This window comes from Gasterosteus aculeatus, chromosome 10 (assembly GCF_964276395.1).
Source record: "Gasterosteus aculeatus chromosome 10, fGasAcu3.hap1.1, whole genome shotgun sequence".
Lineage (NCBI taxonomy): Eukaryota > Metazoa > Chordata > Actinopteri > Perciformes > Gasterosteidae > Gasterosteus > Gasterosteus aculeatus.
The window spans coordinates 2,580,869-2,602,739 of record NC_135697.1 but is presented as its reverse complement, the minus strand read 5'-3'; the positions used below and the strand labels follow the sequence as shown (position 1 = coordinate 2,602,739).

The 21,871-nt window shown below is 48.1% G+C and overlaps 1 protein-coding gene across 2 annotated transcripts in view; it reads right to left on the bottom strand.

Moving 5' to 3' along the window:
- pvrl2l (PVR cell adhesion molecule related 2 like) overlaps positions 1 to 20,708 on the bottom strand; it is a 217,972-nt gene extending 197,264 nt beyond the window's left edge. For both annotated transcript variants that reach the window (XM_040189452.2, XM_040189451.2), the window contains exon 1: positions 20,221 to 20,708. In XM_040189452.2, coding sequence (XP_040045386.2) covers positions 20,221 to 20,305 — 85 coding nt within the window. In that variant the 5' untranslated portion in view covers positions 20,306 to 20,708. The remainder of the gene's footprint in view (positions 1 to 20,220) is intronic.
- Positions 20,709 to 21,871: the final 1,163 nt, after the last annotated feature.

Sequence of the window (21,871 nt, the reverse complement as noted above, 5' to 3'; positions counted from 1 at the left end):
TGTCGAAATGCTAAGCAGCAACTCATTTGTTCATTTCGTACCAACAAGTTCAACAGCGTATTACAAATTATGTCATTCATAAACGTAGTAGCGCACGAGCCCTTCGGGGAACCTTACGAATCTGCTCATGAGCAATCAGGCCGGTGGGAAGGGTAAAGACTGTGACAGACACAAGCCGGGATAGAGAAATCACTGGAGACAGTGGAGACGCTGGTGGTCAGAGTAGTAGACACGAAGATCCAGGCTAAATGTGGTTTACATCATTTAAAGTACTACAGTCAATTGCTTCATAAAAACAGACACAATTGTATGTATTGTATTCATGACATGGAGGCCTCGTTATAGCAGGAATTCATGAAGTCGGGTACCTTCACGCGACACATTTTCGTGATTAACAGGACAAGAGCGAGGCGAGCAGAGCGTGCGGACGGACAGGTTATTGATCACAGTCAGAGCTGCAGAGAGTTGGGGGTGAGCAGAGGTACATTATCTTGATGTACTCCTCTCCCTTAATGGTGCACATGGTCTCTCTCTCTCTCTCACACACACACACACGGTCACCATGCCATTACTCACAGAGGTCAGGATGTGAGCACATATAGACCTGCTGCTCATTTAGGCTGTGAATAAACGGCGCGTTAATCATTTACAAGACCGGGATGTTCAGACGCCATCACTGCTTCATTACTCGGCTTCTTGGGGTCTAATTCTCGTCGTCTCTGTCTGTCACTGGGAACATGCTGCGAGCAGGTAATGGTGTGATCTTTGTTCAGTATGCAGAGACGTAGCGGAAAATAAGCTTATTTGCTGTCTTGCCAAAATTTGTGCTTTCTTTTCTCCCCGAGATTAATTTCCACATATTGGTATAATTTTTTTCCAGAACGAGGCAGCAATCGATCACTTTATACGGAGCAAATACGTTCAGAGGGTCCTCCACAGAGCACAGCAACCCGGCAGCTCTGTGGTTCCACTCCCTCGCTCTTGCCTTTCACAATAAAGGCCCTAGACAAACATACCCAAGTATTTGGCTCAGAGTAAACTCAATAAAAAAGCTCAGCGGGGTTTAGTAGTTTAGCTCAGACTCCCAGTAGCTGCTCCGGGTCAATAGGATTCTAGTCGTTGGTCCTCTTTCTGCGAAAATCTATTCATACATTTTATTGAAAAAGAGGAGCAACTGTGGCAAATTTATTTTGTCGTCATTGTGAAGGAGCGCCCTGATGATTGAGTACAAAGAACCATCCAAGAGGAATTGGAAACTGCTTGGGCGATATACAGTCACACAAATTAAATCAATCACATGTTGCAAGGCAAGGGATGTACATTGACATTTTTCCTTTTTCTGATGCTTTTATAAAATGCGATTTTGGACTTTGGTCATCGATTCGACACGTCAATCAAACTCTTACCAAACAGCAGGGAGAAGAGAGAGAAAGGGCTCTCGGCCATTTACTTTCTTTCAAAAAGGAGGAATATTCTCCAGTTCCAATGGAGTTGGTGATGTAGCTTCTACGCTAACCTCTGTAGCAGATAGCGGATACATCTGTTTCCAAACCATCGGCACTGACACGAGGAAGAGAAAGCGAGGCGTGGGGAAGGGATGGGGGGAAGGGAGCGGGGGGGGCGTACCGCCTGACAAGGTGATACATTTTTGGCGGCCCGTATGACAGGAGTAGCGGCAGCGGGAGATTTGTCAGGGAACTGCATCTCATCTCGGATTTAACAATAATATTTACATAGCCCGCCTGAAATGAGGTCATCAGCGGGCCTGACAGGATGGTAAATGGAGCCAAACCAAGAGGGAGAGAGAGCGGTGGAGGGGGGAGGGAAACTGATTGTCAACCCATTCTCTTCCGTGTGTAAATGTGTGATTACGATTCCTTTTTTCCTGTCTTTGGTACAGTGTGCGGTCATGCTCCAGGTTGTGTGTGTGTGCACCACATGATGTTTGGCATCCATCTTTGGTGACTACTTTTCACTATTTAACCAATATGATGCATGTTAATTTATCTCTTCTATCATGTGCGTTATTGGGTTGGTGTGTGTATGTATTGGTGCGTGTGTGTGTGTGTGTTGGGAGGCGTGTTCGTCACGGCTCACTAACACAAGGAAAAAGAGGAGAAGCTGATGCAGGAGCACGCTCATGGAGAATGGAGAGAGGAGACAGAGAGAGGAGGAAAGAGAGGCTCTTATTACCATTATTTCATTCACAGAGATCCTCATGAGCTGACAGATGGGTTCAATGGTTAGAAAAACCCTGAGGCGAAAAGGAAGGAAAACCAGGAGCCACAGTACGATGACCTGAAGACTCTGCAGCGTGTTTCCTCCTAACACGGTTCATGTCTTAGAGGTCGTTTGCATTTGCATAACAGTACAGTCAGGCCGTCATGCCGACTGAGGCAGCATGCACACGAGCGGAAGAACCGGCTTAAAAAGTGAATTCCACGCCTTGAATTTAGACAGGTTAAAAATCTTCGGAATGAATAGGCCGCTTTAACGTCTTAATTAGGACCCCTCAGAGACAGGAAGACAGGCAGGCAGAAGATTTACTGACGGGCAAGAATGCACCGAGCTAAATCAGTATCAAGGTGAACAGAGAGAAAAGCAAGAGCCAGAAGTAGGTAAAGAGAGGCTTCAGGGGGAGGAGGAGCGGCTGGGGGAAAGGTCCTCATCGTACAGACAGGAAGTGGAATAAACATGACTCCGCCCATATTGTACGAACGAGGGGCTCACAGTGTGATGGTGGAAGGAAGTAAAGGGATTCACTGGAAAGTTTATCTGTGTTCCATGAAGAGAGAATATGAAAAAATGGTAAAACGATTCATTTTTACTATTACTATTTTACTGTATAATTGTTTCAATTGTGTGTGACACTCAAACTGACTAGCATCTTTTGGGAAGGAGCAGAAGAAGTAAGGATAATTGCAAAAGTTAGAATTTTCTTCAATTATATAAATGTCATCAAAATATGTATTATTCCCCAGGTAAGAGAGTCATCTTCTGTGAGCTTTTATTTTGAAGGATAGAATTTGGGGATTAGTGACAGTGGTCGAATGCAAAGATCTGATGTCCATATCCAAAAAGTACTTTTTCTGTGTGTGTGTGTGTGTGTGTGTGTGTGTGTGTGTGTGTGTGTGTGTGTGTGTGTGCGTGTGCCACACATCCTTTAGGAAACCCTTGAGACCGAAAGTAGTTGTTTCTGTGAGATTACAAAACTAAGAGAAGGTGGTAAAGAGAGAAAGACAAAAGAAATTCGACGAGACTCCGGACGAGGGTGAGGATCCCCCCAGATGAACGGAGTTAACACGTTCATCAAATCCACTTTTCTGTATTCATTAACTGGACCTGCTGCCCTCGAAGACGCCCACAAAATAACAATAAAACACTGTTGTTGCAGGTTTGGAGGTTTGTGGAGGCTTTAGTTCCAGAAGCTCCTCAATGGATTCATCGTGAAGTAACAAGACTGGTTTACGTTTTATCGGCTAGGTCCATCGTCTTAGGCAGCAGGACGCCTCAGGGTCAAGTAAACAAAAGGACTGCCTGGAACTAAACCTGCTCGGCTGAGAGAAAAAAGAAGGTGGCTCCAAGGTTGGAATGCACCCCATCTCCATGCCTCATTCAAGGTCATCAGGTAATACGCCGACCTTTGGACCAAAGTCTAACCTGAACCAAACCTTTCCAGCAACCCAACTATGAGGTGGAGTATGAGGCAGGGACAGACAAAAAAAAGAGTAGCATGAAAAATAAGGTTATTACATAAACCCTCAAACATATCGTTTCTTCCCCCCATCCTAGTGTCCCAAATCCTGGGCTTAAACGGTTCCCTCCCGTCTCTCGGCATCGCCTTCTGGAGGTTCAGAATGGAGGAGGCACTCTGCTCAGGATTTAGGTCAATGCTTGAGGACGAATTGCACTGTGCTGCAGAACTTTATGGCCGTAATACCGTTAGCAGTGTGTCGACACACTACTCTTAATGCTGATTACATACGCTACCCACAGTAACAACAGCACCATACACACTACAACACAACAAGCTGGGGTAGGTCAAGATGTCTCTGATCTCTGAGGACGAAAATAATCACTTATAACCCCTCTAATGTGGAACAGGGACAAGGAGAGCAGAACAGTCGGCTCTGTGTCACTGAAACGTCTCCAAAGGTAAAACCATCGACGTGCTCCTCTTCAGGGGCCTGTGATGAGACAAGAAGGTCTGTGCTCGTCAGATGGAGGACAGTGCTGTGTGGTTGCTGTGGTTACGGTGCAGATTGAAAGAGCCTGAAGACCGCCAATGTGTCAATCTAAACACACCGGCAGAGAGCTTTATCGACCATCTCAAGCTAAACTTTTTACCTTCATCCAACCAAAGGGGTCACGGCCAAGTTGGCAGCAGAAAAGCATAAATAACGGCTAAAAAATAGCACCGCTGACGGTTTCCTTTTGGGCCGCTCAGAACGCCTACATGTTTGGATAAAAAAGGACGATGTTTTGGAGGCAGCGAACCAATTGCAGAGGAAGAGGAGGTAATGCGATATATTCCAGGATTGGGGTTGCACACTGATGCACAATCCCCAGTGCTTTCACCGGCCACGTTCCACTCTTTGAGTATTCGGCCCTCAGAGTATTACCTCGCTTGTGGCGAGGCCACAGTTGAGTCGGTATTGCCGCTGCATTTGGCCTCAATTTGATATTCGTTTGGGACTAATCTGATGTGGTTTGACTTAAATGGAGCTCTGTTTGAAGGGCACATTCCACAATTCCGATGGCCACCTCTCGGTGGATCAGAGGAGGGTATTTGCCGTGTCTCAGAGGGCTCATAAGATCAGCTATAAGTCAACATCAGCCCAGGTGGAGCAGACCTTTAAAACCCTCTTCATTTGTTGGATCCTGGAGGAAAGGTGTGTCAGGGAATACGCATGGCGCTAGAGAGAGGAGACGGGAAGATGGAGGGAGGACGGTTGGGGACAGGGGAGGAGGAGAAAACCTGGAAGGGGAGAGAGGACAGGTGATGAATGGCAAATAAAAAGGAGAGGAGGGTGACGATGATGAGGAAAGGAGAGGAATAGCAAAGAGAGGGAGGGGAGAAGAGTTGCATGCCAAGTAGAGGAGAGGGGAATGACTGCTGGGGGACGAGGTGGAAGGAGCAAAACCTAGAAGAAGAAGATAAAGCAGGTAGGTAGGTAAATGATAGGTGAGAGGGAAGAGTTTTAGAGGAGAGGAATGGAGGGGGGGGGGGGGGGGGCTTGCAGAAACCTCGATGTAAAACCTTGACGCGAGAGGCTGATCTGTTTCAAGTCTCAGGTGCTGAGTGGATTACTTCCTGCAGAGGTGACCCACTTTCACACAGCACAAGGAAACAACTGTTCTGAATAACACACACACACACACACACACACACCTAGGGTAGGCCTTCTGTGCCTTCTGTGCCCGGTGAACAAAGGGACATTTGTGGAGACTGACTTGATTAATCGGCCTTCTCATTAATAAAAAGTGACCCGTGGCCACGACTTTAATCTCACTGCCGGTGCGAGCTTTTTAATAACACACAACCATTTATTGGATTAGCTGCCGGGCCGTCCCAATCTTTTGCTCGAATCCTCCTCTTTGTCGGGTGGGGGGGGTCTAATGATCGCTCCTTTCCACTGAACCGTTTTATTAAGGTTTGCTCAGAGAGCAACCGTAGTGCCTCCTCCTCCTCCTCAGTTTGTGTCAAAATGGTGAGGGTTCGTTGGGTCAACATGGTACAGTGGTTTGAACCGACTTTTGGCCCGTCATTGGTACTGCAGTATGACGGCACTGCACCTCTGCGGAACCACACAGACCTGGAGTCAGAACGTTACAACATACATGTGCAGGTGTTTTTACGGACCAAGTGTTGAATCTTGAATCTGCTGCCGAGCCCGACTTCAGCGATGATGTGTGTCTCTCCTACCTCACTCTGTCGCCTGTGCATCGGCACAAACCTGAGACGCCCTCCCCCCAACACATGAAGTGAGATCACACCCCCTGCCAATGCTCATGAAAAGGACAGTTTCTGTGCTTGCAATCGCACCAGGGGAGGGACAGCACAGGGATTGGTAGGGGGGAGGCTGTGACCAGCACGCCCCCCCCCCCCCTCCACGCTGTTCAGAAAACCTCTCCTACTGGAACACTCGTGTCGTTTCGGGGGGGAGGGGGGGAGTGGGGGCCAGCAGAGAGTGTGGCGTTTCTCTCAGCGCTGACCTTGACCCCCTCTGTGAAGGTAGAAAGAAAAAGTCGCCGACGGCGGGGGTGAGAGTCCGGGCAGAGCTGTCAGGTTTGAGAGGCGGGGTGGACCCACAGGGCTCGGGAGGCGATGCACTCCACTCTCCCTTTGCGCCCACAGCTTGACGCCGCGCTAATTGGCGTTTAACCCGTCGGGCTCACTGCTCATTTGGTTACGACAAGCAACTACATAATTAATGGTCACTTTCACCTCCAACGGACTGAGCGGCGATCAGCTGGCTGGTACGTGCGCCTCCTGTGCACGGGGGAGTTTACGTCCAGTGCATTTACGGTCTGCCTTGGTTTTCTGGATTGGTAAAAGCCACCAACCTTCAAAAAATGATTTGTTTTATATGCCTCAACAGTAGGAAATAAACAGACAACGCCACATGGCCGACATCTCTGCAGCCTCCACCACGTCGAGCGTCAGGCCGAGTGCTATAACAATGGGTTCTGTGGTTTGGTTGCACTGTTGGACAGAGAACAAAGGAGCATTTTAGCAAAGTATCGGAAAACTAAACTGAGTTTGAGTCTTCATATCCCAGCCAAATCCTCAGCATACAGACCCACACCGGTTTATCCCAAATGTATGTGTTTTGCTAACAATTTTCAGCAAAATCCATTCATGAATTATGCTCTCCATCCATGTTGGTTTGGAGTATAAGTATTTGCATGAGATAATCAAGCTAATGTAAGATCCCTCTGCCTTCAAATAAAATAAATGAATGAATGAATCCACCCAGGAGGACGAACACTATCATGATTTTTGTACTCCAGATGCTGCAATAAGAATTACTTGGCAGAAGTCTGTGCTTCCTTGAACTCACAAAGTAAGGGAATTTCTGAGTGGTCCTTGCCTATTACCAAAAATAATAAAAGATAAAAATTCACTGAAATGCCAGAACCGTCTCAGTTTCAATCATATGCACATTGATTTTTAAACTCTGATTAAATGAATGGGAAACAAATGGCCGCCAGGACGATACGACACTTAATAAAAAATGCATGGCAAACAGTCCATTACGTGATAGAGACCCAGTCCCAACAGGAATTCATAAGAAGTGTAATGGCATTTTACTTCTTATTATCATATTAATCAGAAATTCAATTTAGTCCATTTGGAAATATGATGTGGAAGCACACAATTATATATATATATATATACGGTACGTTTGAAACAGCGCCTCCATCCACCCTCCCTCGCTTTGGCCAGACTTTCATACCGGCCATGAGTGATCCAAACTGACTCATTAACAGGATCCCCTTCACCCTGTCTTTCAAACCGCAGATAATGCCCGATTCGATACCAGACCTGTTTAAGTTTTCAGCTCAGACTTTGAATATCAGCATCGGGAATTAGCCTCACGAGCCCGGAGGAACGGCATGCTGGGAAGAGGAGAGGACGGACATGAGAGCGCTGTGCACGCGTCTCATTAGCACCCTTTTCTCTCCGTCCAGCCAGCCAACTGGGCAGCCGGCCTGCCACCCGTCTGGATGCCCCCCCCGCAGTGAGAACCACAACGGCTGAAGCATTTCCCTTCCATCCTCAGAGGCTTCCCTGTGGATTAAGAAATCATCCTCACAGTTTGAAAAAATCCCAGTGCCTGGAAATGGAGTCTTGGATGCAAGCGTGGGTGGGTGAGAGGCCCCGGCACGTAAGTCATCTTGCTATTTTACCGTCATATCCCCTAAATGAATGAGGCTCTTTGAGGGAAGCACAGCGAGGGGAGAGGAAGGTGTGCTGCTGGCTCAGTAAAATGTACCTTCTAAGCTGTGGACTAAGGAAATGAGGTGGAATTGGGTACAGCAGGACTCTACGGTAACTTTACAGTAATAATAATAATAACTCTACGTCAGTGGCAGTTACAGTGTTGCAGATAAAGACTGAATACAGTAATCTGATATCAGGCTTAAAAGCTAAAGTCTACAGATCGGTGTTAAAGTGAACCTCCATTCCTTGGAGATCCATGAAAGGCGATCAGGTTCACTGTTACAATGAATAAAAGGGCAAAGGTAGCATGTGTAGACATCCAGTACACCTTCAGAAGGTAGTAAAGCCTTGCATCCAGATAGACAAAGCCGTTCCAGAGTAATTACATTTGTTATCATGGGTTTGCCAGTAGGCCAGTATGAGTGCCAAAGAGCTGTGTCTTCATGAGTGCGTGAGTGCACAGGCCAGTACGCAGAGTGACTGCACAAACATTCAGAGAAGCCGAGGCAGTGAAGAAGAAGACTCTGTAACTGTTGTATGACGATTGAAACTCATCTATCGCGCTCGTCAGAACCTCAAGGACGCAGCCAGCGCGCCCTTAGTTAGCAAACGGAACCCTTGTTTGTGTACGAGAAGACTTCACAGGGCCCGGTCTGACAAGCAAGCTTTGTTTGGAATTGTGTTGCGTGCTACACAACTACACAACCAAGAAAGTAGCCTACCGCATGCGGCCATTGGATTGACTGTGCATATCATGTTCTATGGACTTGTTAGGTGCACGCTGGGAAAGGCTCCAGACCAGCATAAGTGGTTTAGAAAAAAATGGATATGTGGATATTCCAATTTCAATGTGGCAAGCAGATTAGCCATAATTGCCTAGTTCACAATAATACAGCCACGGTATTCCTCATTGTCACCAACTTAATTCAACAATATTTGTCCGCAATAGTTCAGTTGTTGTAATTCCTATGTTCCTAATCAGGTAGGAAAACACCATTCAGTCCAATAACTTCTCACCACATCATTCTGTGCCATTAGAATCTGGATGGGCCTGGAGGGCATCACCATTTCAAGCGCTTTCTCCCATGGGCGGCGTGAAAAGGGCAGCCGCAGTTCACAAGTTACGTGCCACTGAATGGATTTCATAAAGCCGCTAAATGAGAACTTTTATGCCATTAGTGATTTCTTGGGTTTTGACATGCAGGCCATTTAATCCCACATGGCTTTGATCCACTTCTAATATTTATGTGTGTGGGGGGAAAAAAGGAAAAAGAGGAGAGAAACTTAAAAGGGAAGAATAGACGCCATAGATATGGGAGGAAAAGGTGGCTTGGGTTGGAGAGGGGGGAGAGGGGGGGGCAGTGTGCAGATCTTTTTCCATCCGTCAAAGTGGATCACATCAAGGCCCCTCACCATGGCTTTGTCGCCCGGACTTGACATGAGCGCACACTCTTTCGGTTGCAGTGTGAAGCGGAATGCTGGAGCTCCTTCTCACCTCCAAGTGACGATTACGCCACTGATGGAGGGCTGGATCATTTTAAATCACTCACCACAAACACAACACTCTTTGACATTAGACATTTTACCCTGACCCACAATGACACAAAACTACAAAATCATTTTCTTTGATCTCAATTGGAAAGAACGGGATCGTCGAAAAAAAAAAATACGGCCGTCAGTCACTTGCGGCTGACTGACAGGTAAGAGCAAGAGCTGATAGGAAAGCATCAGGCAATGTACTCCAGTCGTTTGACCATGAGATGCTTTTCATGCTAGAAGGAATAAAAAACTTCCATTTGAAAGAATTATATAATTCTATCATGCAAATGAGAAAAGGAACACTGGATAATTGTATCCCTTCTGGAATACTGAGCTTTGTGCTCAACACTTCGTGACATGTGAATAGAGAGGTGACCCCCCCACCCACATCCTTAAGATTAGAGACAGGAGAGTCAGGAGTTAAGAGAGTTATTTGGAGGGCCGGGGGGGGCCGGGGGGGCATCAAGACGAAGAAGAAAGGCCGGAAGACGAAGCAACGTGCTGCAGCTGTCACGCTAAATCGCTCAATCAACAGCTGAAGATACGCAAGCAATTATCACGTTAAACTGCAGGACGGTGTGTGTGTGTGTGTGTGTGTGTGTGTGTGTGTGTGTGTGTGTGTGTGTGTGTGTGTGTGTGTGTGTGTGTGTGTGTGTGTGTGTGATGCCTTTGTCGTTCGGCTGTGCATACGAGTGCTTCTCGTGCTCGGCCCTTGCCGTGCTAGCGGGGGCTAACGTAGCCTCGGAGGGGCTACGGCGCGTATCCTCCTCACTCTCCACCCTCGCAGTTTGATTTGTTCAGTTTCCATTTTGAATCCTGTAGTTTTCAGCACCAACCAACACACTCGTGCAGGCAGCTGCCTCCAGGCCCACGACAGGCTTCATACTTCAGCCCCTTTGTTTTCACGAGCAGTATTTCTCCCCGAGACCTTTAGACAGACTTTGATGTGAGCGATCTGTGAAATCGTCCTTTAACGTTTTAAAGTAAACATCAGATTCAAAGGGTCAACTAATGACAGTAAAAAATAAATAGGAGCATCTTTTACGTCATCCTTATCCTCTCCCATGCTGGCGTCTGCACACGCAAGCATCTCTGCTGCCACTCATTCTTCTTCTCGGTACGAAAATATGTGTCAAGGCTGTTATGTTGTAATGTGTGAATTATTTTAATCTGCCACAGTCCTCCCGTGTAGACCAGACTTCCTCAGCCGTCTGTTTCCTGTCAGTCATCTGACACCCGCGGAAAAGACACGGAAGCCTCTGCCAGGAGAAACAAAGAGAGATCCCTGAATAACACGCGAGCTCGACAATCTCAATTGTCACGTCCGTGTCGTCCTCATGCACGCGGCGGCTTTGTGTGCCGCGACAGCCATTCGTTGCCAGCCAGGTTTGAGATCACACGTTAAAAAAAAAAGTGAGGAGGAATGCTGTAATTGCACATGGCGGACGTCCCGCACACTAGAAAGAAGGGCTGTAACTCCGTCATTGTGACGCGCATGCAGACGAGTCCGACACCTGGACAGCAGCTACTTTGCAAATGGAAAAACATCAGCCACGCGACAGGGGGAGCGGACGCAGCCCATCAAGGCCGTTGGCGTGCACGTACTCGAGGGGGGGGCGGCGGGGGAAGGCCATGCGCTCAATTTGGGCGCTGATATCAAGCAGCCGAGGACGTTAATGGAGGTGAGAGGAGAGGCGGGCGGCGCACAGAGGCTGCTCCATTGCATTTAATTTAAGAAGATACGCTTCACATCCTGAGCATGATATATTTCAGGCTGAGAGAAGAACATTTTCCGGTAATTTTAAATTTAAATTAAATCAGTTAAGCCATGTACTTTCAAACAAACGTATATTGCAATCTTAAGGCAGAAGAAATCAATTAATACAGTTAATAAAAACCACAGCAGCAAACATGTTTATTAACTGCTGCATACAAGCTAATTTATCTGTAACCTTAATATATTACAGAATATGTCCAAGCTCCAGTAGCTGAATGTCACCACACACTTTGTTCTCCTTCAGCTTGATGCTGCACAATAAAACTAAATGTAAAGTTAGTTTATAATCACACAAGAAAACTAAAGCAGCAAACCAAGATCAGTTTCTTATTCTTATCATTCTAAACGTTACGGACGTTTCAGGTTGACAAACCGCCACAGCCTTAGATGTCAGTCCGCCTCTGAAGTGTGAACGTTATGGCATTAAAGTGACTTTTCACTAATAACGACGGGCAGATGCAGGCAGACGAGGCTCAACGTCTTATTTCTATTTAAAAACACCACATCGGTTACCGACGCCACGTAACATTTAGATGTAATGTTATATATTATTATAATAGAACATTTCTATCTGGAGGTATTCATGTGAATTCCATTACTTAACCCGAAATTGAGTTTCTGCTTCCGCGCTGTCGGCTCACTTGCCTCGGCCTAAATAAATGAAATGTGCTGGGCCGCAAAGGATGGATCACATGTGTCCTCAGGACGCAGCCCTGGAGGAGGAGCCAGCGGGACGGGACCGCCGAGTCGCAGCCGACGTGACGTACGCGCTCCACGAACGCGTCCTAAAAAGATGCCGCCTGACGAATCGAGACCCTCCTAGAGTCTCTCTAACGCTCCTCCCCCCTCTTACCCTGCTCCCGACCTGCACGGGGAGAGGACAGCGGGACGGGGAGAGGACAGCGGGACGGGGAAGCAGAGATTGATTGAATTCCTTTTCCATCACTCAGCTGAGGTTCCTGGCACTTTGTTGCTCAGTGTTGCGTGATGAGATCCACAACGGGCAGAGCTGAGCCGCTCGGCCCACCTCAACTCCGCTTCCAGAGAGGAGGAATCATCCGACCACAGGAGGAGGAACGCTGGCTGTGGGTTGGGTTCTTCGGGCGCCGCTCGTCCCGTCGTTCCCGGGAACTGCTGGAGGACAGTCGGGCTCCTCGGGACGGACGAGCCGTGTCATCCAAATCAGGAAGGACGTTGTTCTAGTTTCTACGATCGCTGACCGAGCCTCAAATGTCCGATTCAAACATAATAGTCTTGATAGTTGATATGTCAGCGCTTCCCTTACCATTATACTACCCCCCCCCCCCCCCCCCCCTTAGATTAGAGAACGTTTGGCTGGATATTTTGATTTGAGGAGCACGTTTAGGGGAACTTCTAATTCGATATCAAATAGGACGGTTTTCCTACAAACATTGTTGCTGTAGTACCAACAACCTTTAATGTCACAATAAACACCATAAAACGGGACAGCAGACTTTGGTAGCGCCTTTAAAGAGGCATGCTTTATATATTTAATAAAAGAACAATAAACCCTTTGAGCAGCAGAGTGAAATGATGGATTTCCTTGAATGTCTGAGAGTATCTGCTACAGAGGCACAGTGGAATAATACCGGCCCTGTTTGAGGACAACTCACAATGGTCTGGTCCTTTTCAGTGCTCGCACTTGAACCAGGGCAGGAAATTGACTTTTCTTTTCTGAAGTGTCTTCCTGGCTCCTGGCTGTACTTCGCACAGGAAATGAAAGAAGCCTTTAGCTTTTACCAACCGGCCGGATGTGACCAGTGGGGAAAATACCCACCCGGACCGTGATGACACAATGTTGTTGTGTTCAGGGCCTGAAAGCCACAGTGAGTAAAGCAGTGACTTTCCTGGCTCAGACTGACGGAAGTGACCTCCTGAACCTAGATTTATTATTTCAAAATGCCTTGACGTGCGAGGCCACGTCTCAGTGCGGGAAGCACCAGCTACGACCTTTAAACCCCCCCTGAACTATGAATGATCTCATCGGCGTGATAAGCACACCCTGTCTATGTGGTATCCGAAACATGAATCACCGGTTACACAATCGCCATAACAACCAAATGCTACCGACAGCAGGGTGTCTCAAAGTAGAGTGAAGGCCAAGAAGTACAGGAACACGTTTAGCGCTGAGTTAAAGAAGTACAGATCTCTTATGTCCTTGTGACGGTGCTATTTTCTGTTCCACGTGTCTCATCACTTGTTCATCGGGGGTCAAATCCCACAAACACAGATGCATCTAATTATTGGTGTTGGTTGCAAACAGGCGGCTGGACCTTTCCACCCGGCTGGCTGCCGAGGTTTTCCCTGCAGTGAGCGGGGAGGAGCTGCTCTGCCTCCTCAAAGCAAACTTCAGTGCAACTTCAAGCCGCCCGCTGACATCGGGGGGGGGGCGAGCGGCGGTTATTGAACGCAACCCACGCGGGAAGAGCTTGACCCGGCGCCACCATTGGGTCAAGCTTGCAATGTGGCTTTGTGGCTTTTCTGTTCGTTAGCGGGAGACACCTGTAGTGACTTAATTAGCATTTCACAGAAAGACGTCCCGTCTGAACGTGCGCTCGCATCAAACCCGACACAAATTCCTTGCGCCACAGGATTTCAAGTCTTTGCTCGGACGCGATGAGACTGGAGCGCCGCAGATTTGTGGCGACGTGGCGAGTCTTTCGAGGTCAAAGTTGTTCTTTTTAAGTGTCCCTACAGCTTGTTATCGGCCCGCCATGGTGACACCCGCCGGGATGTGGACCCCTAAGCTTTTGCTTAGCAAGGTTCCTAGTTGAGTGAAATTACCCAGAAGTATTTAAGTGGCCGCCATGATAAGATTCAAATTCTCAAAATGCTAAGGAAAGGAGCTCCAATGCTTCCTAACTTAGCTCCTTTAGCATAGGAACCACTGGACCTTACGTTACTTTAAAGTCCTCACATAGTGACGCATCTATCACTAACAATCATGACCAGCTCTTTATATCAAACTACAATATGGATCATCAATGATCTGCATTTAGTATCAGCAGCAACATGAAGGTGAACAGGGATCTTAGATTTTATTTTGTGCTGATGGGATCCGACTCCACCAGTATTTTCACACCTGAATTCCCCAGCAGCTCCCTCTCGGTGTCAACAATGACGCCGAGGAGAACCGAGAGAAGGGGGGGGGGGCACCCGTTTTAATTCCATCAAAAGCTGTTCCAACAAAAGGGCCCTCACTCGGCACGGCAGACAGGCAGTACCGAGAGAATGAGAGGGCGAGGCAATGAGACCGAGCGAGACACAGCGAGGGAACGAGAGGATGTGGCAAAGGGAAAGGCAGCGATAAAAGGGTAGCTGCAAGTTTCCTTTGCTGCGCGTGGCGCGGAGAGTCAAGCAGGAGGCGGCGGCCACATTGATCTCGGGTCTTTGGCTGTGTGCGTTTCGTGTGCATTCACGGAGCGCTGAAGACCTCGAGAGATGAAAGCTGGAGGGAAAAGAATAACAGCTTTTCCTCCGAGCGTCCTTGGATGGGCTCGGTTGTGATTCATGGCCCCCGTTCCTGCAGCTCCGCTCTGCCGTCCCTCTTCCAAAGGACACACCTGTTGTTGCAGAAACGCCAAAATGTAAAATCCGGAATTTAATCAGTAACTGGATTGCTTCGAAGCCGAATACAAAAGAGGTACAAAGAAAGCGGAGACACATGCTTGCTGGTTGTTGGCAGGCAGGGTGATGACTTCAAAACCTTCTCCCTGGACTGATGGAGCTTCTCACAGGAACCCTCTCCTCCTGATTACCTCCAGCTTCTTATAAAAAAGGCCTACCCAAAAACATTGGGGGACGTGTGATTGGCTCAACCACGTAAGCTGTATCCATGACGACGGGCTAAGAATGCCAAACCGACCTCCACCTATGTGATGAAGCAGAGCATCGGCCATTTTTGGTTTTCTTTAAACACAGCGTTAAAGCGAGAGTCCATCGCTCATCATCAACACGTGGATCCTTGATCAGAGGGAACACCCGCAGGACAAAACGTCTCAACTTCATCAACAACAGACAAACTAATCACAGCGCACTCGATGGGATGCAGCCCCGGTCGACCAATCGAAAGGGGGTGAAATGAAACGCTTATCACCCTCTACCTCTGCAAAGGAGATGCCTGATGCTGCAGGTCGGGACCGCCAATCCCCCCCCCCCCCACCCTCTACTGCACGTGACAACAGCTTCATAAATAAAACACACTTAACTGTGAATACAAAAAAATGGCCATTATCCCATCCAGCATGCCCAACTAATAGTGGCGTAATGGACCGGTTTAAGGGGGCCCCCACCTCCATCGCCGTACGGAACACATGTGACCCGCCCATTAATTACACATATTAACCATCGCGGTGATAAAAGATGGATTATTGCTTAAGCAGGAACGTTAGTAGCACCGCTAATGGCTAATGAGTTGCATTATAATGCATTCAGGTTCTGTTCAGTGAGTTGGTACCAGGCGTGGCCATATTATAACGTTCTCATATGTTGACATGTAACATTGTTGAGCGTACTTTTGGTGAGAGACTTGAATAAATCCAGATGTTTTCACAGCAACCCAAGAAATATTGAAGATGAATCATGAGCCGTTTAACAAAGCAGTTTATAATAAAACATTAAGCTACGAACAAAAGATTGGTTTTATCAATCAAATGATTACTATTCTTCATTTCTTAAATTGTGTGTTTTTATGGACCTAAACACTACACATGACTATAACAAAGTAAAAGGATTGATTTGCCAAAGTAGATCCGCTGCTTACAAAACCACAAAATGGATCTGAATCTGCTAATATGGTTCATCTTTGAAAGTAATGTTAGAATCCATTTCTGCCGCAGCCTTTTCTTTTTCCTACTGTTTAGTTTACCGTATTAAGTTTGAAGCTTGACTTTTCTGCGAATATTTTAAAACCGATAAACGTGAGCTAAAAAGACCCTCGCTGGCATTTCAACCTTTCAGTGATACCTCTTAACTACCTTGAGGGAAAGACACCCCCCCCCCCCCCCCTGCACACACAAACACACACACACACACACAAGATCCCTCCCTCGGAGACACACTTGACATTTAGTCTTTCTGCCCCCGGCCTCCATGGGGTCGGGATCTCTGCACCAGCGAGTGGATTATAACGATGGCTCCCCATCCTTTGGGACCTCAGGGGGTCAGGGGGGGCTGTGAAGGGATTTGTACAGAGCCAGAATAAACTGTTCCTTAAACTGAGAATTGCAGTTTTTTGCCCCTTTGCATGTGAAATAATGGGAGATTTTCAGCCTCCCGACTTCGCCTGATACATTAATCAACAAAAAAAAAGCCGGCAAAGAGGGAAAAAAAAAAACGGAAGTAATTGTGCCGCTGCCTCAGAGGTCGAAAGCACGGATGGACGCTCTGAAGCCCCCCCCCGACCCGTCCTGCTCGTTGCCGTGGATGATTACAACGGTTTGATTAAACACTCTGAATGTCCGCTGGAGAAACACACACACACACACACACACACATTGGTTTCACAGAGCCATGTTGCTCCTGTATGCTTGGGCGGGGCTTTTACCCTCCTGGCTGGTCCTCATCCATGAAACGTTTCACTCGTGGGTAAGGAATGTTGGATGTCGGTACCTTTCCAGTTCTAATAAAATAGTCCCGTGGCTATTGAGGAGTTTATGCTCCAAGGTGCTGAGATTGCCGCAGACGGCTTCTGAGGTTTCCTCATCGCGACCCTCCAAACACAAATCCGCGGCAAAACTACGTCAAACGGCAAAATGGGGCGATGATGAGTCATTAGTAAGAGCCTCGATAATCAGGCTGCGGTGCGCTGAGGGCGATAATCATCGTCCGCCTGCTCCCCCAGTGATAAGCTAATCAGGCCCTCGTCGGCAGCGAGCCGTCGAGGGGGCACTCATCATCGTTGACATTTCAGCACAGAATCAGGCCTGTAGAGACGAGGACGGGAGGGAGCGGAGACACCTGAAGTGACTTAATCATCATTGCCACGGAAACATATCCTCTGTGACTCCACTTTGACTGCTGAAGGTTAAGCTCTAAGGGTCCCTGCTGCTTATTTTCCTGGCCATGTGAAAAACCCACAGATTGTCCGTCCACACAAAGACTGCGTCTAGGAAGTGGACGTGGTTGTCGTGACAACAGCCACTGGGATGGATGGGAGCTTCCAAGTCGGCGTTTTGGCCGTTGCCATCTTTGCTTTTTGCAAAAAGTGGAAAAAAAAGGGAAGATATTTAGATTGAGGAGGCGGGACCTCTGGGAACCGAAAGCATCTCCTGCTTTATGATACGTTGACCCTAAATCGACCATCATTTACGTTCATTAGAGAACAGGATGCTGTAGTGAGATTGAGACCTTAACTCAGGGTTTAAAATGTTCACTGAGGGAATAAATCATGTATAGACTTCTAGAGGACCAGAGGAGTCGCCCCCTGATGGCCAGTAGAGAGAATGCAGCACACCAGCAGATGCCAGCCTGTCTGAACACGCACGCAAGCCCACCTTTTAAAGAGAAGTGGCGTCGTATGAAATCAGCCTCGCACTCAGTCTGAGTAACTCCCTGCCGAGCAGCTGAGGATGATTTTTTTATTCCCGGCATAAAGACAGTAGTGGTGGCGCTGCAGCGGTCGCTAACAACACGAGGCCTGATGCCGGCCGGTCCGAGTGTCTGTCGCGCTCACGCGAGCCGCCCTTGCTACTTACAGCGGCGCTCGCACGGCGATCCGAAAGCGCCATTACAGACGAGGCTCCTGGCGGGGCGGACGCTCCCTCCCGCCTCGTGTGCGCTCGCTCAGAAATCACTCAGGTCACCTTCAGCCTGCTGCAACAGATGCCGAGCTCTCTGCGGCTCCGTTGAAAGCGCCCGCCCTGCGTTGCCTTTGATCACAGCCGAGGCCTGTCCCCGAGAGAGCACCGCGTCTCCCGGCTCCGTAATCACCCGGCTTTCTCCCCCCCCCCCTCTTTCTTTTCCTTTTTTCCCCCTGGGTGACAATTTGGGGACAGCTCAGACGGATGATGCCAGTTACACCCAGGTGCAAACAACAAGCTGAAGGAGCAGGTTCACGGGGATGTTATGGCTGTCACTGCCTGTTGTTGTGAATTCTGCAGCTGGTCTCAGTTCAGGAGGGGGGGGGGCGACTGCATTACTCAGCAGGGACTCTTAGTGAGGATACCTCCACCTTAATCACTGTGGAGCTCTTGCATGTAGTGTCACTTTGAGTGTCACAATGATAATGTGTCGCTTTGGCCAGAAGAATGCAAGAAGATTCAAACAGTGAAAACAGAAGGCGGGCTCCTGCTGATCCTTTTTCGGGACCAACAGGAGCGTGGCGTGCATTCATTGTGTCACTCAAAATACAGCATGATGTTGGTATTATATTACAGTATTCATACAGTCTTTCACTGTGCTTGCATCACTTGACAGTTGCACCACAGATATCATCAGCCGAGCGCGATCATCGCAGACACGTCATGCACGCTGCCACATATGGTGAAAGTTCTGACCCTCTTTTTTCTCAAGTCAGCTTAAAGTATTTGTTCTGTTTGTTTTTATGTCCGGTGTTTATCTATAGTGCCGTAGTGTTGAGTGGTCTCCTCCTATCCTTACCTTAAGTGTTTTTTCCACTTTAAAACAGCCTGCCGCGGCACATTTCATTCAGAATCATTTATTTAACAAGCACTCGGCTGATTTAAAAAAAAGAAAACTGTACAAAGGATAATTTAAAAATAAGAATATGTAAGAGGTCATATCATGACACACTGACTTTGCCTGTGCAGCAACGAGACTTCTGGGTTTTATCAAAGACCAGGTCTGTCCAGACTGGGTTTATCGGGCGGCGCGGCTTAAAGAGACCGGCACTAGAAACAGCACGTTTCGGTCTGAGAGGGAATAGAGATATAATAAAGCATCAAAGTGAAACAACATGTTGTGGTACAACACAGAAACATCAGTTCCTCCAAAGAGGAGCGAGCTAGTGTAGACAGGGTGGTGTCATGGCTGCACATGGCCAACGGGAGGCACTGATTCTGTTAGAAAATGTACATTATTCATGAAATCTTAATATTAAATGACATTTGTAACGGCTTGCTCTAAACATTATGCGTCTCTTCTGGTACAGGAGCTCATCAATACTTCATCATTGTGAACATTTCCCATGATGACACAAACAAACAAAGTTCCCTTCATGGGGAGTTTGTCGGATTTAAAGTGGTTCGAGGGGAAGAACGCAGAGCTTTTTGTTGGGACTGAGGCTGAATCTTAATTCAACATCATGTCCTTCTTGGGGAAAATATATCAAGTGTTTAATTAACTTGTGAACATACCCATGTGTCTTATAGCGGAATAGGACTATCGTTGATCTGAGAGTTATGCAGGGAGACGTTAGTAATAACTGCCCCCCGCGCTGCAGACACGGAGGTGATATTTATTCAGGGCTCTCAGCCTCTCTGAGGGGCCACAAACCAGCACCGACTGCTGCCATTACCGTAATGCCCGGTAATCAACCCCCCCCCCCCCCCCAACGCACACGCAGGTAAACACAGATTACAGGTGAGCCGCGTTGTTAAAGAGGTTTAGTTGAGAGGATTAGTTGTTTCCCTGAACAGTCTGAAGCAGTGAGGAATCAGGACCACAACAACAAGGGGCACCAGGCCAGCAGGGCCACACCTCGCTCCCCAGAACACACACACACACACACACACACACACACACACACACACACACACACCCACACACACACACACACACCCACACACACACACACACACACACCGGCATAGTGCTTAAACGCGGTCAACTTTTGTTCCTTCTGTTTCTTTACAACAGGTCACAGACAAGTGCGGTACATTACGCGCGCACAACGCAGGTGGAAGAGCGGGCACAGAGGGGACAGGGGGACAGGGGGGACAGGGGGACAGCAGGACAGGGGGGGGAGTTGCCTTACCTTGGACCGCGAGGAAGATCGCCGCCGCCAGCCAAGCGTTCCTCCCCGGAGGGACCGGGCGGCGCGCTGCGTGATCTCTCGCCATTCTTCCGCGCGGAACACGAGCTGGACCTTAATATCCACCACTGCGCCGCGTTGTTTCTGCGGCGTGGGGAGTTGGCGGGTGTCGGAGCGAGCTCGGTTATTCCTTCTCGGATCGACTCGAGAAACTTGCGGAGTGGAGCGCAGACTGGGCCGGGGGCGGGAATCTGCAAGTTGCGGCTTGTCGTTGCCGGTGTGTCCGTCCGCTGTCTCTCTCCGACCAGGAGCGCGTTCACTTCCTCCGTCCGACTTTCACTGGACGAAGAAGAAGAAGAAGAAGCAGAAGAAAGGGGCCGGACAGGTAAAGCTACGCGGCTGGTTGGTGCGCGTCACGGTGCGTCTGGCCGCGCAGAGGACGGAGCGGGATGTGCGGCGCGGCGCGGCGGCTGAGCGCGGAGCACCACGGTGATGTCAGCAGAGCGTCACCAAGAGGACGCGAGCCGCAACAGAGAGATGCGGGGGGGGGGGGGGGGGGTGGAGGGGGGGTGGGGGTCCCAAACAAACACACAGGCGTTGTGTGTTTTAGTGCCGTCATCCGTCATTCCGTTGATTAGAGACAATACTGGATGATATCTTAATGAACAAGGGAATCATTTGGTGGAGTGAAGCTACACATTTACTCAACTTCTATACTTCTGTACAATTTACTTTACGTGCGTATTTCTTTTACTCCTCTACTTTACAAAGGTGGATATTATACATGTTTACTAGAATCCTTTCATTTTCCAACCGCTTTTATATGGAAATGATGGAATTGTTTTCATGAACACCCAAAGCAGTGTCTCGATGCCTTAGCAACTCGGAAACCTCTAATGGTATTTTCAAAACAACGTTGATGTCTCCCAAGAGAATCCGCCTGTATGTAAGCATATGAATAAAACGTTGGCAGCGTGTCCTTGAGTGGGGACCTCAGTGGGCTTCACTGGCACATCACATCAACAGCTCCCCCAGCACGCGCTTTCTAAGAAGCCCACGAAGCCCCTCGTTAATGAGAGAGCGGAGGAAACCTTAGGAGAGGTAACACAAAGAGAAATACTGCTTCTGTGCAGAGACAATTAGCCTGCACACGTAACTGGCAACAAAAACAAAGAGATGTTTGTACCGTTCAAAAGAAGAATTCAGCATTAATACAGTCAAACGAGTCCAGTAGAGGTAAAATAGCTGCAACGTAGGAGGAGGATGCCATGGCAATATTACAGGACAACGAGGAAGAAAAGATACAACCAAGAGACCATAAACTGTCACCTGCAAATGATAACAATCTAGGGATATTAATGAAAACCTTAAGCATTTGCATGTTGATGTTGTTTGAAAGTTGCACAATATGATCGGAGATGTGCTCTAAAAGGGTGTAAACACATTATTCACTTAATCTCGATTTAGATCTAAATCCTGACTCACTTGTGTGTTTTATCTATTACATCAAAACACACACGCACACACAAGTACAAGAGACGTGCGCACGTGATGGATTCTGCCATCTTTGTCGTCCCCTGCTTAGAAAGAGCGATGCGCCGAGGTTTGTTTTTCTTTCAAAGACAGAAATGTTTCAAATGCGGGAGCGTCGGAG